The 16,259-nt window shown below is 35.6% G+C and overlaps 2 protein-coding genes and 1 pseudogene across 2 annotated transcripts; all 3 read left to right on the forward strand.

Annotated features, from left to right (window-relative positions):
• The first annotated feature begins 4,058 nt into the window (after positions 1-4,058).
• Positions 4,059-6,272, forward strand: LOC9302156 (glucan endo-1,3-beta-glucosidase 13). Its single transcript, XM_021032824.1, has 3 exons — positions 4,059-4,389; positions 4,489-5,769; positions 6,076-6,272. The coding sequence occupies exons 1-3, from the start codon at positions 4,320-4,322 to the stop codon at positions 6,108-6,110; spliced, it is 1,386 nt and encodes a 461-aa protein (XP_020888483.1). The 5' UTR covers positions 4,059-4,319; the 3' UTR covers positions 6,111-6,272.
• Positions 6,273-6,769: 497 nt separating this feature from the next.
• On the forward strand, positions 6,770-9,894 carry LOC9300457 (annotated as a pseudogene).
• A 370-nt stretch (positions 9,895-10,264) lies between these two features.
• On the forward strand, positions 10,265-12,366 carry LOC9300458 (GTP-binding nuclear protein Ran-3). Its single transcript, XM_002864336.2, has 8 exons — positions 10,265-10,374; positions 10,497-10,566; positions 11,110-11,166; positions 11,249-11,366; positions 11,500-11,589; positions 11,682-11,861; positions 11,950-12,027; positions 12,107-12,366. The coding sequence occupies exons 1-8, from the start codon at positions 10,372-10,374 to the stop codon at positions 12,174-12,176; spliced, it is 666 nt and encodes a 221-aa protein (XP_002864382.1). The 5' UTR covers positions 10,265-10,371; the 3' UTR covers positions 12,177-12,366.
• The last annotated feature ends 3,893 nt before the right edge of the window (positions 12,367-16,259 follow it).

Genomic DNA, 16,259 nt, shown 5'->3' on the forward strand with positions numbered 1-16,259 from the left:
GAAGTTTATAGACGATTGATTGGGAAGCTCATGTATTTGACAATTACAAGACCTGACATTACATATGCGGTCAACAGATTGTGTCAATTCTCATCAGCTCCTAAAGCCTCACATTTAAAGGCAGCCTACAAAGTGATTCATTATCTAAAAGGAACCATTAGACTGGGTTTATTTTACTCTGCTACTTCAGACTTGTGTCTCAAGGCATATACTGATGCTGATTGGAATTCATGTCAAGACTCCAGAAGATCTACATCAGGTTATTGTATGTTCCTTGGAAGTTCTTTGATTTCTTGGAAATCTCGGAAACAAGATGTATGCTCTGCTTCTTCTGCTGAATCTGAGTATAGAGCGATGGCCATGGGAAGCAAGGAGATAGCTTGGCTTGTGAAGTTACTCAATGAGTTTCAGGTATCTCAAAACAAACCTGTTCCTCTTTTTTGTGACTCTACTGCAGCAATTCACATCGCCAACAACTCCGTCTTCCATGAGCGTACGAAACATGTAGAGAATGACTGCCACATTACTCGTGATCGGATAGACCAAGGCTTGCTGAAGACTTTGCATGTGCAAACTACAAATCAGATCGCCGATGTTCTTACGAAACCACTATATCCTGCTCTTTTCCAATCTCTTATAGGCAAGATGAGTCTTCTCTCCATATACATCTCATCTTGAGGGAGGATATTAGTGTATAAGATTGGTTTAATGTAAACTGATAACCGAGTGTGGTTATCTCAGTTAACCGGAACTCTCCCCTATAAATAGAGGGTTCCATTGTAACAAACTTTTCAAGAGAGTATAACAGAATTTCGTTATCTTCTTCGTTTCTCTCTTGAATCTTTCTACAACTATCATGCTTAGTTTTGGTTCTTAGTAATTTTTTTAGTTCTTAGCCCAATTTTTTATTCTTAGCTAAGTATCATTCCTTAGCAAAATCATCAATTAAACCTTTACTTTTAATTTTTTTTGAGCTAAAAACCAAGTTAAGCACCTCCCAATAAAAATGGTCTAGCAAACATAACTTTTGTGGTATTTTAAAAAGAAACTCAAAATTATGATATTTTTTTCAAAAAATTTAGGGCAGCTCTCTTCATAAAATTTATATCTTTATTGATGTTCTCAACTTCTAATGCATGCATGGTTATTATTTAATATTAAATAATTATGTACGTCGTCGACCGTCGTAGTGTGTAAATGGTTAGTCTATTTTTCGTGACGACTTCTATTTCGGCCCGACAATATATAATATATTTCCAGTTTTTAATAGTTATATTAATAGGCATGTATGATACAATTTGTATCCTAACGTAAAGATCAAGGATAAGGCTAACATTCCTATCTAAAATTCAACTTGTTGGACAGCATTCAATTGACCTGCCACATTGAATTCTTTCTCTTGGTTGATAAGAAACTAATAATGATGATGTTGTATTCATACGAATATATTACTTAACGTTCATAATTAGAATAGGGTCATAATAGTTACAAATTAAGTCAATATGAATGTGACACCTCTCTGGATAATATAATGTTTTCAATATTCATGGACTTGTCATTGTATTTCATTTTCAATTCCCCGAACCGACTTAAGAGTCTTAATAGCCTTGGTGAAACATACCGTACGATGTCGACGAATCCCATAAGATATATTAAAATAAAGTTACTTTCATAATCCAAACATTATTTTGTTATGTATATGTAAACCAGCTTACATATAATATCACTACCATGTGGACAAGTTGATTCAAAAACAAAAACATACATATGATCATCGAAAGATGCTATTACCACCATATGATGTCTATTATTTTATGTTTTGATAATCGATTTATAATGATTAATCTTGGTTTCATTATTTATGTCTCAATCACCGAAGATCAAACTAAAGTTGAAATTGATGTAGTTAATTACCATGCGTATTGACCTTTTAAAGCATATATGTGCGTAGAAGTTAATAATATTCAGCCACGATTATTAAATTATCAAATAATTAATTTTATGCAACATATATACATAACTCTGAATTGACAACAAAGGTATAAATAAATCTGAAACATCATTAGCAGATATATTTTAAAAAAATAAATTGTAATAATATTCAAAATCTGTAAGCATCTTAATCTCACATAATAATTAATAACTAGTCGTAAATGTCCAAAAATCTTGGTTTTTCATCCAAATGAGACATTTAGCAATAGAGTTCTATTTGTGTAGGACAACTATTAGTATACAAAATATCGTTTTTTTTTTCGGTGGACGGAGACCTAATATAGGGACCATTTAGATTGATTCATCTATATATACATTTTTGGAGTACACTTAGCAAATAAATCTTAGAGTTGCTAAGTATTTACAAAGAATGTCATTAGCATTAATTATTTACTTTTACAAAATTTAAATAAAAGATATTAACCAAACAATAGCTTGCCTAATTTGTTTCTTAAAATCTCTACACAATCTTTCCATATATCTTCAAAAAAAATTTATACAAAAAATTTATATTAACATTTTGCATAACAATAAAAATACTAATTTATAATAATCAAAATATTCACATAGAAAAATCATATACACATACAGGAAAAAGAACTATATCTATCATCATTTACTTTATTTAAATTAAAAAAAAAAACACAAAAACTTGAAATCATATACTTTATATGATAAATTTAAAATATATATTAGTAGTATAAATTTAAAATCGTTCAAAGAACGGTATACCACGGGTGAGATCCTAAAATTATTGGATTTTATAACAATAATAATTTATTTTCTTGGATTTTATAACACTAATAATTTAGCTAACGGCATAATATAGAAGGGTTTATATGGGATGACGGGTTTGGGTCGATATTAATAAATAACGTTATATCACGGATGAAATCCTAAAATTAACAATCAATATACAATTATACAATCTTAAACACAAAACAAAAGAAACAATATTAACAAAACAAATACAACTTAAAATTTAAAATTTTTAGTTATAAAAAACCCGACCCACGGTATACTGTGGAGTAAAACAATTTTAAAATCCACCATACATCGTTACTTAAAAAAAAAATATGTTTTCGTATCTATACTTCAAAAATTGAAATCTAAACAATAGTAATCATACACTAAATAATACATAGATAGATATCTACATTTAAAAATACAAATTAATATGATATATCTTCGGTTAATCTTTTAAAAAATAACGTTACATTTTTAAAAAAAATATAGCCCCGCGGTACACCGCAGGTTAAATTCTAGTTATTATACTATTGGAAAATAATTAGAGTTGTTTGTTTAGCTAACCTTACAAGATTCATTTTTCCGATCCACACATATAAAACGCGTTCACTAGCCCAATTTGCTAAGTCAAAATATTAGTTACAACCAACTTGTGAATAATCATGTTACTATCAAATTCAAAGATAACATGTAAATCTAGCACTTGAATTAATAAAGATATCGAAACATATCTAAACACAATTATTAACAATAATAACTCCAAACATGAAAGAAAAAAAATGGATGGAATATTTGGGAATTCTCTAAATGATTGAACGTACGAAAAAAGAGACGTTGGAGTCATCAGAAAGCTCTAAGATAAAACAATGGGGGATAAAACAATGGGGGATAAAACAATGGCACATGGCCCCCATTGTAGATTCTTCATTTCACGACGAGGCCCAATTTCCATTAATTACACTGTTCCGACCAAGTAATGCCTCACATCACCGATTAATTACCACTCCTCCGAACAGTTTTTTTCGCCTATATAATTTTGACTTTAACGGAGTAGCTGTTTTCGACAAGTGATTAATTTTAGTATTTATTACCATCAGATACTAGTATATGTTCTTATTGGCCGCAGTGCCCAATAATTAGGGAACACATTGACTCGGTATAATTTCTCATTAACTCTTTTCTAAACGTATTCAAAAGTGTTCTTGCAATTGTATGTATAAACAAATTCATTTTTATATAACTACAGACCATAACGTTAACAAAATCCCCCAGGAAAAGGAGAAAGCTGCAGTAAAATCGACACTAATCTAATTAGCACGTACCCCACCATCTCTGACAACAATTGGTACGTATCCAATCAGTACACGATTGAAACGGTCAAATTCACAATTAAAATAATATTTACTTTTGACACGTCATTGAGTTGAAAATATTTACATCACAAAAACAAAAACATACAGTTATCTCACGTAGGCCCACTTCTTCCACCTCCCTCGTTCTCCTTCTTCTTCGTCCTCTATATAAACACCATCTTTAGCTCCTCCTTCATCGAAATACAAAACCTTTCTCTCTATACAACAATGGCTGTTTTCGTTTTATCTCTAGTACTCCTACTCTCTTCCTTCTCAGCCATTCCCTTCACTTACGCAGGTTACTTCTCATTTTCATCATTTCTTCACTGAGTTTGTATATTTCTAATGTTGGATTCTGATGTCTTTGTTTGTTTTTGTTTTTTTGTTTTCTTTACAGATTCTGGAATGATCGGAGTGAATTACGGCCGGATTGCAGACAATCTTCCGGCACCGGAGAAAGTAGTCGAGCTGCTTAAAACACAAGGAATCAACCGCGTCAAGCTTTACGACACCGAGAAAACCGTACTAACCGCACTCGCAAACTCCGGAATCAAAGTCGTTGTCTCTCTCCCCAACGAAAATCTCGCCTCCGCCGCCGCAGATCAGAGTTACACCGACACTTGGGTACAGGAAAACATAAAGAAATACATTCCGGCGACGGATATCGAAGCAATCGCCGTCGGAAACGAAGTCTTCGTCGATCCGAGGAACACGACGACGTATCTCGTTCCAGCTATGAAGAACGTTCAAAGCTCTCTCGTTAAGTTCAATCTCGACAAATCCATTAAGATTTCGTCGCCGATTGCTTTAAGCGCGTTAGCGAGTTCGTATCCACCGTCGGCTGGTTCTTTTAAACCGGAGTTAATCGAACCGGTTATCAAACCGATGCTTGATCTCCTCCGCAAAACGTCGTCGCATCTCATGGTGAATGCTTATCCGTTCTTCGCTTACGCAGCTAACGCCGATAAGATCTCGTTGGATTACGCTTTGTTTAAAGACAACGCCGGGAATGTTGATTCCGGTAACGGATTGAAGTATAACAGTCTCTTAGACGCTCAGATCGACGCCGTTTTCGCCGCTATGTCCGCCGTTGGATTTAACGACGTTAAGGTCGTGGTGACGGAGACTGGCTGGCCTTCTGCCGGAGATGAGAACGAGATCGGTGCCGGTTCTGCTAACGCGGCGGCTTATAACGGCGGATTAGTGAAAAGAGTGTTAACGGGAAACGGAACGCCGTTAAAACCGAAGGAGCCACTTAACGTTTATTTGTTTGCTCTGTTTAACGAGAATCAAAAAACAGGTCCGACATCGGAGAGAAACTACGGGTTGTTTTACCCGAACGAGAACAAAGTGTATGACGTTTCGCTTTCCGGTAAGTCAACGCCGGTCAACGATAACAAAGAGAAGGTTGTTCCGGTGAAGCCGTCGCACGTGGGACAGACGTGGTGTGTGGCGAATGGGAAAACGACGAAGGAGAAGCTTCAGGAAGGTCTCGACTACGCTTGTGGCGAAGGAGGTGCTGATTGCCGTCCGATTCAGCCGGGTGCCACGTGTTATAATCCTGAATCGTTAGAGGCTCACGCTTCTTACGCGTTCAACAGTTACTATCAGAAGAACGCACGTGGTGTTGGCACGTGTGATTTTGGTGGTGCAGCGTACGTGGTCTCGCAACCTCCTAGTAAGTACCCTATCATTCTCTCTCGAAATTTTATTATTTTAATTAGTAGTTATTTTACATACTGTGTATCTAGTTATTTTCACATTCTTACTTTTCCTGAAAATCGTGAGAGAAATGGGAAAAATATTTGGAAGATGGAATAATTATGGAAGTTGGGATAGTTGAACAACAAATGCTATTTTTAGCTTACTACTAGATTCTTACGTATACAGAACTATTATTAAATTATGACGTATAAATGGAAACATAAACTAAATTAATTAATTTTTTGTTCTTTTTTTTTTTTTTTTGTGTGTGTGTTTGTAGAGTATGGGAAATGCGAATTTCCAACAGAGCATTGAAATGGATAAGAAGAAGAAGGGATCGTGTGGATTTAGTAGCATTTTTAATTTAATACATTGTTTTGTCATTGGAGTATATGATTATTTATATGCGTAGATTAATTTTTCATTATTGTATATTTGGTTCGTTTCGTCGTATAATATATTCTCAGTTTTTTAAAACTCCTTGCCCCCTCTGCGTATCTAATAAACATTTCTATACTTAAGCCAGTTGCGTTGCCATTTAATTTAATAACGTTACAAGGGAAAAAAGAAAAAGTGAATAAAATAATCTAACACTCGAATATATGTTTCGTTGGGATGTCGATGGTTCATCTTACGGTTATAGCGACCTGTACTTAAAAAATGTATTTGATTCAATGTATTCATTAAAAAAAAAAAAATGTATTCATTTTCTTATTCCATGTATACTCTCTCAACAGATACGTTTTAGTTAACAATGTATACATTCTTTTACTTAAATAAAAACTGTTATCAAAAAAAGAACGTATTTTATTTAATCACCAAAATATCTTATTCTCTTCTAGATATATTTCGCTTTAATGTTTTAAGTTTTAACCAAAGTGTAGACATATGTATTTTTTCTCATTACTTGAGTTGAGATGTTTGTTATTAATCTAACAATTTGCCGGGAAAAAAAAGCTAACAATTTGAAAAGTTATAGATGGATCGGGTTTTTTCCTCAAACAATGGCAAGGGGCTATGGTTCAGGAGGGTATATTGGGCCGGAACCCGGATCCGGTTATGGAAAACCGGGTTTAGCGTCAATCATAAGCGGCAAAAGCCTCACAACTCTGTTTTAAAAACTCCTCTCGTTCGTCGCCTTGTTTCAATCTCCTCTCGCAAATTCGAAACTAAAATGGTAAAATTCTCTTTTGCTTTCTTCTTCTTCTTCGACGCTTAGGGTACGTTTCATTGATCTAGGGTTTTGATTGTCTCAATTCCGTTGATTTGATGTATTTGTTTCTGTGTTTTAGGCTAAATTCGTCAATAATGGAGGCAAAGGTAAGCGGAAGAGGACCACGAAGAAGGAAACTGAGAAGAAAGCCCGAGCAACCAAAACAAGGGAAGAGCTTGAGTACATTGAAGAGAAACGTAATCTGGTATGATTTGCTCTAAGAATTAATCATGTATACTTAGCTTATGTATTATTTATCACTTGGTTTCAATGAAATTTGGGGATTTAGGTTATATCGCTGTGAAAACAACAATGAGATACGTTTTAGACCTGAATTTGTTCATTTGTTTGGTGGAGCTTCTGCTTACAACTTAACCTATACTGTGGAGCTATTTAAGGGTTCTTGGTTGCACGAAACTATTTTGGTGGTATCAGATTGGTATTGTGGGTTTATCTCTATGAGAACAATTGAGGAGAAGGGAAAAGAATTCGTAAGTGTGGTGTATATCATTTTTGAAATATTGTAACTTGAAAACAAAGGGCCTGTTTGCTTTTCTTATCGCTGCCTTGTGAGTGGCAAAATTTACATGCGTGCTTGTTTTGTGTGTTTTCAGGAAGATTTGTGGAAGAATGCATTTCCAGTGGGAACTGAGGTATATTATTCGTTTTGAGGAATTCATTTGACTTCAACATCATCGGATGTTTGGATCACATTCTCCATCTTTTATTGTCTGTTGTTGTTGAGTCGACGAGATTTTCAAGGCTGACGAGATTCTGGTATTTATGTTTCTTTGTTGTATATCAGGAAGCATTTGAGGAAGGTTGAATGCTCTATGGGAAGAAATTCTTTGTTTTTGGCACTGCAGAACGTAAGATGTTTCTCTCGCTTATCTCTTTAACTTGTTTAAATAATCTTTGGCACTTGTGGTTCTTTCTAAATTTCTTTGAAATCTATTAGGCTGTGCAGTATGCTCTCTTTCTTTCTTTAGCATTTGCTTCTACTTCCTGTTTAATTTTTTCTCTTTTTATATTTACAGCTGACTTCTGCGAAGATGTAAACAAGACTGTCTATGTCCCAACAGTTGTTGTGGTAAGTTATTGTTTACATCTCTACCAATGGTTTGTTTGCTATCACTGATCATATATTATCTTTATTCTCTCTTTCTAATATTCTTCTAAATACGCAGATTGAATCACCTTTTCCGCCTTCTGAGAAGCTAGGAATAAAAGTGGTTCAGACTTCAGAGAGTAGAGGAGGAAATCGTTCCAATGAAGCAGATGAAAATGGATTGGGTTCCTTACATTCCCTTCGAAAATTGGTACTATGAGAGTTCCACGTGGATATGTTATACATTTGTTTGTTGTGACTTGGGATAGCTTAAATCATTGAAAAACTGCTAATTACTTTATGCTTTGTTCTTCTTGCAGAGACAGACAAGTTGATAGGGTGAACTTTCAAATTTTTTGCTTCGGCTATACCCAGAGGAGGTAAGAAACATGTGTCACATGACTCAGTTAAAAAAATCGATGTTCACTTGCTATGAAGGGATTCTGAGTTGCATTACATTATTTGCAGAGCTGCTCTCAGACATATGAAGGAAGATCGTGTAAAAATGTTTGAGTATTGTCTTCCTTGTAAGTTTTATTCTTCTACTACCAATACTAGTTAAAATTCGCAGAGGGAACCATTTGTAGCACATGGCAGGCTTTTCCTTATTATGTATCTGGTACACAACAACAAAATATAACATTTCTTTTTCTGTTTGCTTTGCAGATTTCTATAACCCATTGAAGGAAGATGAACTTGAACAGAGTACTGAGGTCGACATATTGTTCCCCTCTGAACCGCCGGTAAGTTTTTTGGCATGCAATGAATGTTGTGTTGGAAGTGGCAGTCATAGGGGCACTTTATTTTGGATAAATTCTTTATAATCATGCTTTAAGTTTTCTGTTTTGTGCAGGTTGTATGTGAATTTGACTGGAAGTTTCACAGACTTCAGGTGTGTGTTTGGCTTTTTTGTAACCATAAAACTGAGATTACTTCTTCATTTAGTTCAAGAGAGTGTTCATCTCTGCACTGCTCCTTCCTTGTGTGTTTGAAATTGCATTCATTGTATGCTGAATCTTGAGATGGCTTTTTTTTTTTGCATCTATCTCAGGAATTTGTCGATGGTCTGATTGAAGATGAAGCATTACCTGTTGAACAAAAGGATGAATTCAACGTAAGTTGAAGCTGTAACGCAATCGTCAGTTCTTGAGTCTTGACGGTTGAGTATTTTCTCTAATTACCATTGTTCCTTCTCTCAGGAATTCGTCAAAGAGCAAGTTCGAGCAGCGAAGAAAGCAAGCAAAGAGGCCAAAGTTGCTCGAGAGAAAGCAATAGAAGAAATGAGCGAAGATACTAAGGAAGCCTTTGAAAACATGAAGTTGTACAAATTCTACCCTCGGCATTCACCAGACGTCCCCAGGTTCAAGACGGTAAGAAAAAAAGAAAAACAAAAAACCCTCCTTCTCCAATTAGTTTTATACTGCTTTTCAATTAATTACATAACTCGAAAAATGGGTTTTGACTACAGTTTGTCACAAAGCTTTGCATATGTGAATCATCTTTGCTTGCTCTTTTTTTTTTTTTTTGCAGTCGTCATACATTAACCGATACTACGGGAAAGCTCATCAAGTCCTTTGATATGGAATCGTCAGAACGAAGAATAGCTATAATGTTTTTATAGTGAAAAGTCTGTAACATTTTAGTAATGAATTTGTGTTCTCCTCCAGAAATATCTAAGATCTTAGATGAGTCAGTTTAGACGTTTTAAATAGCAAGAATGTTGGACATTTTGATTCCATTTTAAATCAATTTTTCAACACAGTAAGTACTTTCCAATATCTTAGATGATGGGGAATGGTTGACCTTCTTAATCTTCTCTACCCTATAAGAGTTTGTTGGGCAGTCTCTTAATATCCTTATGACTAGTTTTGGGTGTTCTAGTCTTACTTACAAGTCATTGGCTAGATAAGAACATTGTTCTGTATCGGCCAAGACTAATTCTTCTGGGAAACCTTCTCTTTTCTTCATAAACCATTGAACCAAAAAATTCAAATCCAATGCCTCTTCCACTACAAAACTCAATATCATATTATTGCTCCAAAGGTAGTAAGTAGTAACAATGACAAGGCCTATGATGGATCAGGAGGATATTTTGGGCCGGATTCGGATCTGAACCCGGGTCCAGTTCTAGATTACCGGGTTTGAGTATCTGCGTCATTCCTAAGCTCACAACTCTCTCTGTTTTAAAAAAACCTATCTTTCCTCTCTCTCTCGCCGCATCCTCTGACACTCTTCGCGTAGCTTCACTTTCGTCGATGGTAAAATTATCTCTTCTTCTTTGCCTTGATTTTCTTCTTAATCGATTCTACTTTGATTTCTAGTATTTGTACTTTCTTCGATTTCGCGTGATCTGTTGATTTTTCTCATCGGTAATTGTCAGGCATTACCTAACCAGCAAACCGTGGATTACCCTAGCTTCAAGCTCGTCATCGTTGGTGATGGAGGCACAGGTAGCTTCTTCACCTTTCTTTTGTTATTTCTAGAAATATAAACAGATGATTGATTTGTTCGATTTTTGGATCAAATTGCTTTGATATAGTTTACCTGCTTAAGAGCTTGATTTTGTTACTTGTCCATGCCTAAAATACGTTTCTATAAGTAATCTTGATGATTAATCTGATAAGAAACTTGATTCTACAGTTTGCTGCTGCTTTGTCTCAGTTTGTCTGTCTAGAGCTTAGAGTTACCTATCTATGCTTAATATGTGAATGTATAAGTAATCTTGATCTGTCGCAGCTCAATTATGAAAATGGTTTCAGTAGTTGATGCATTTGGCTATGATTAGAAATACGATTCTTGATTTTGCTGCTTTGACTTAGTTTGTGATGTTAGTTTGTGATGTTACTTTTTTTTTTATTACTTATCCATGCTTAAAATATGTTCTTATGGGTAATTTTGATCTGTCTCAGTTCAATTCTGAGATAGTTTTAGTGGTTGAATGCATTTGGCTAACCCTCTGATAAATTTTGGGTGGATGTTCGTCCGTTTCACAGGGAAAACCACATTTGTAAAGAGACATCTTACTGGAGAGTTTGAGAAGAAGTATGAACGTAAGTTCTTGCAAGCAAGCCCCTCCTTGAAACCTTTTATTCACGACTTCACCCATTCTGATGTCTTTTTGTTTTCTTGCAGCCACTATTGGTGTTGAGGTTCATCCTCTTGATTTCTTCACTAACTGTGGCAAGATCCGTTTTTACTGTTGGGATACTGCCGGCCAAGAGAAATTTGGTGGTCTGAGGGATGGTTACTAGTAAGTACTTTCTTCTCTGGTTATGATTTCAAGCTCAATAGCATGATTGCAAGCTAGCTACATGAAAAGCTATATATAAGGTTATTGTTGCAAATATTTTGTTGGATACAAAATGTGTTTTGTTTTGTTACAGTATCCATGGGCAATGTGCCATCATCATGTTTGATGTCACAGCACGTCTGACATACAAGAATGTTCCAACATGGCACCGTGATCTTTGCAGGTATGAACTCTCACACAGAAGCTAGATCTTCTAGACCTTTGTTATATGTGGCATATTGCTAAACAATAATGTCATCAAAATTCATGCTGCAGGGTCTGTGAAAACATCCCAATTGTTCTTTGTGGGAATAAAGTTGATGTCAAGAACAGGCAAGTCAAGGCCAAGCAAGTAACTTTCCACAGGAAGAAGAATCTCCAGTATTACGAAATATCTGCCAAGAGCAACTACAATTTCGAGAAGCCGTTCTTGTACCTTGCTAGAAAACTCGCCGGGTAAGCAACAGTTCAAATCAACCGTCATTGTAGTATTGTGAAACAACAAAAAAAAATGAACATTGAGAATGTTGCTTACTTGTCTCAGGGACGCTAATCTTCACTTTGTGGAATCACCTGCCCTTGCTCCCCCGGAAGTTCAAATCGACATCGCTGCTCAGCAGCAGTAAGTTCTCTAAAACTAATTTGTTGCTAAGTGTTGATGTTTGAGGCTTTATTTTCAGTTAACAATTTTATATTTATAGGCATGAGGCGGAGCTTGCAGCGGCAGCAAGTCAGCCACTTCCTGATGACGATGATGACACCTTTGAGTAGAGAGAGAGAGATGTGATCCGTCACTGATTACCCGTCAGGGCTTGTGTGAACCTTTTTGTTTTCATGGTGCTATTTTTATGTGTCGTACTTTTTGAAATGAATCGATGACATTAGTAATTTTCTTTTGAACAATTCTAGGGGTGAACCTCTTTCATTCACCTCCTCTTAATTAACCAATTAAAATTTGCCATGTCATCTAATTAACTAAATTAAAACAATTAATATTATCTAAATAAGTAAATAAATAAATTCATTAAAACCCACTAAACTCATTTAATTATTAACTCTAATCGCTAATCACTCTTTTATAAACCCAAACCGATATATAATCTCGTTAATTACAAAATCAAACCCCTAATTCTCTTTTGTAAACCCAAACCGGCATTTAAAATCGTTTAATCATAAAAAATCTAAACCCTAATCGTACTTTCTAAACCCAAACCACCATTTAAACTCGTTTAATCATAAAAAAATCTAAACCCTAATCGGACTTTGTAAACCCAAACCGACATTTAACTTCGTTTAATTGTAAAATCTAAATCCGTTAATAAACCCAAACAGATATTTAACCTCGTTTAATCATAAAATCTAAACTCTAATCATATTTTCTAAACCCAAACCGACATTTAACCACGTGTAATTATAAAATCTAAATCCGTTTATAAATCCAAACCGATATTTGACCTCGTTTAATCATAAAATCTAAACCATAACCCTTTCTAATATACCCAAACCGATACATGATTTCGTTTTAGTGGAAAATAATTAAAAATTAAATTTTTTATTATTATTAAGTGGCAGGTTCTGATTGACTGAAATTAAGGGGGTGAATATAAAGGTTCACCCCTAAGGGTGAACCCAAGTATTTTTCTTTTCTTTTTTAAGTTTTTAACTGTCGCTATGAAAGTGAAAGCCTTTTGATTACATAACTTACATGCTTCACAATTTCATATGTTTGTCATATTAATCCTAGCCGCACTTTCTAATCTTTTTTTTTTTTCCGTCTGAATGATTCCATTATATTATACGAAGGTAGAATGCGGTTTTGAAATACAAGACCGACAGGAGTCGAAACTCTTTCGGAAACTAAGCCGGCGGAAGACATTAATATTCTCGGAGTCTAAAAGCCCAAAAGAGGAAAGCCAAAGCCCAAAAGAGGGAAGCGAAAGCCCAACAAAGGGAAGTGATGCCCTAAAACACAGGGACACTAACTAAAACCGAGTGAACAAACCACCGAAGACGAAACAATGGACAAACTCGAAAACTAAAGCTCAGAAGGAAATAAAAGGACATGCCAAACTTACCCCAACACCGATGTGAGCAAAGCTAGCCACAAAGGACAACATGCGTCCATCTTACAGTTAAAGAAACCTCCTATTGTGAAGCCAAGGTACCTCTCAAAGCAGATGAACCTAAACTTCTATTCCGGCAAGACAAACATGAGACACATAAACCAAATCCCACAAATCTTCCAGAAGCGGCGATTGTCGTATACAACGACAAGGAGACGCCTCGTTAGAAGTCATGAACTGACCAGACCTCGATCAGGTCTTGGGTGTAGAGACAAGGAGCGAAACAAACCTCAAACCGGAAGATACTACACTCAGATGAGAGAAGCACACGATCGAACCGGAGAGATCACATAAAGCTTATCAAAGGGCTAAAGTAAGATCAACAAAATCACGAAACCAAAAGAGCGCCAGCAAGCTATGACCAAAGCTTTGGGCTAACAGCAAGAGAAGGGAGAGCGAGGCAGCCTAAACTGACCTACACACTTTCTAAAACTGCCTAAACCAAAGATTTGTACCACCCAAAATCACAAAAACCAGAGACCAGAAGCAGCAATCTCATGGACGAAAGAAAACAAAAGTTAGATGATACCGTAGAGGAGGCAAGAACATCTCGGCCGCATTAGAAGCTAACGCATCGTGTATCACCATCGGACGCCAACGGGCCATAACCAGATCTGCAAATACGCACAACAAAGCAACCGACGAGATAGGACAATTCGCGGCGCACCAACACGAGCCAAAAGGAGACGATTCTCAGGGAAGATCTTGCCGAGATCGGAAGAAGACCCAAACCTAAGCCGTTCCGAAACTTTTGTAACTAGATCCGCCAGAGGAGGGCTGAGAATGGCTCCGAAACTAAAGACGCAAGGAAGAACAAACCACGGACGACCCTCTCACGACTCCGGCGAGAAGCGCCGGTGGCCGGAGAGGTCAAATCAAAAGGAGAAGCTTGACGGCGGCTAGGGCGAGTTGGTCTTCGCGAGAGAGAAAGATTTGTTTCCTTGATGAAACTGTTGTTCACTTTCTAATCATAATAATTCATTCCAAAAGATTCAACATACATACACCACTTATCCAATCACAACTAAGTGAAAATTAAACTAGCATCATTATAATTCCATCAAAGGTTCATCGTACTTCATCACTTGACCTTAATTCCATCTATGTTGTGTTTACTAGCTCAAGAAGCTTCTCCTTAAAAAAGATGCGTATTTATCCTCTCAGTTGACCATATCAAGAATCTCTGAACAACTTAGAGTCTTAAAATAAAGTCATTGTTTATGGATAATAAGTACAATCTATATTTCTAAGTATGTAGCTTCATCATTTGAGGATGCACCAACATTTCTCCTTACTATGTAACACCCTCAAGCACTAATTCATTTTGCTGCTAAAACTTCAACTATCAATTGAAACCATAACGCTCGTACACGAATAAAAAAGATACAAAGTCTTAAATCTTAAATATATTACTACAAAGTTTATTTTAGCATATTTGGCCTCAACAATATCTAGAAAACAAAAGGTAAAAATCATCTTCCTCCAAAACTTTGACTACACCATAATTTATATGAACCACCAAAATCATTTGACATTATGGTTTGATAAACTATTAAGATAGCTACAAAGTTATGTCTTTCGAAAATCTTTCAAAGCGCTTCAAGATCATTTCCATTAAACTCTCAAGACAAGAATTTTGTTTATAGAGTTGTCACTAATCAGTATATATACATTAAGGATCTATAGGCGGACATACATTATATTTTTTCATGAAGACAAGAACTCTGATTTTTTTTTGTACAAATACCGAACCTGAGATTAGATTGAGTAATTAAATTAAACATGCACAAAACCTAAGCAATAAGATGATTGCGACGAGTCTTCATTAGGCCTGGGCATAATATCCGAATCCGAAGAACCGAACCGAACCCGACCCGAAAAATCCGACCCGAACCCGAAGTTTTAAAATACCCGAACGGGTTTTAAACTTCACAACCCGAAAATCCGAATCCGAACCCGATCCGAATTCGAACCCGAACAAGTACCCGAACATACCCGAAATATTAGTACATAGTTATAATATATTAGTAATATTTATACTTGTAATAACCTAAGTGCCTAAATTATTCGGATGTTAAGATATTTTCGGGTGTTTTAGCTACTTTGGGTTAGATATGGGTTAAAATACTTGGGTTTTATAGATTTTTTGAGTATTTTTTAATACTTTGCATAGAATCGGATACAAAATTTCTAATATTTGGATATTTCGGGTAAACCCGAATTCGAACCCAAAATACCCGATCCGAACCCGACTCGAACCCGAAGTTTTAAAATATCCGAACGGGTCTTAGTTTTCTAAACCTGAAAAACCCGAAACCGAAAAACTCGACCCGAACCCAAAAAACTCGACCCGAACCCGACCCGAATATCCGAACGCCCAGGCCTAGTCTTCATGATCATAAACAAAGTTGTTTTCTTGGATATCTCTCGAATTTAAAAATTCACCTTTACATGTAATGTTATCTCAATTTGTTTACGTATTTAAACCTCTTTACTTTGAGTTTGTTATAATAGGTTGTCAACTGGAGAAAAATAAATTGATTAATTGATAATGTTAGCAATAAATAAAATATAAATTGACTCTACTAACTCAATTATGTTTGATATTCTCTTTATACTCTAGAAATAATGCAACATGTTTAAAATAAAATTTTCTCTTCATACTCTCTTAATATACCAAGTGAGCTACCGTCAATACTGTCTTTAAAGCTTCTAACGTTCAAATTTTCAA

This window comes from Arabidopsis lyrata, assembly GCF_000004255.2.
Source record: "Arabidopsis lyrata subsp. lyrata unplaced genomic scaffold ARALYscaffold_8, whole genome shotgun sequence".
NCBI lineage: Eukaryota > Viridiplantae > Streptophyta > Magnoliopsida > Brassicales > Brassicaceae > Arabidopsis > Arabidopsis lyrata.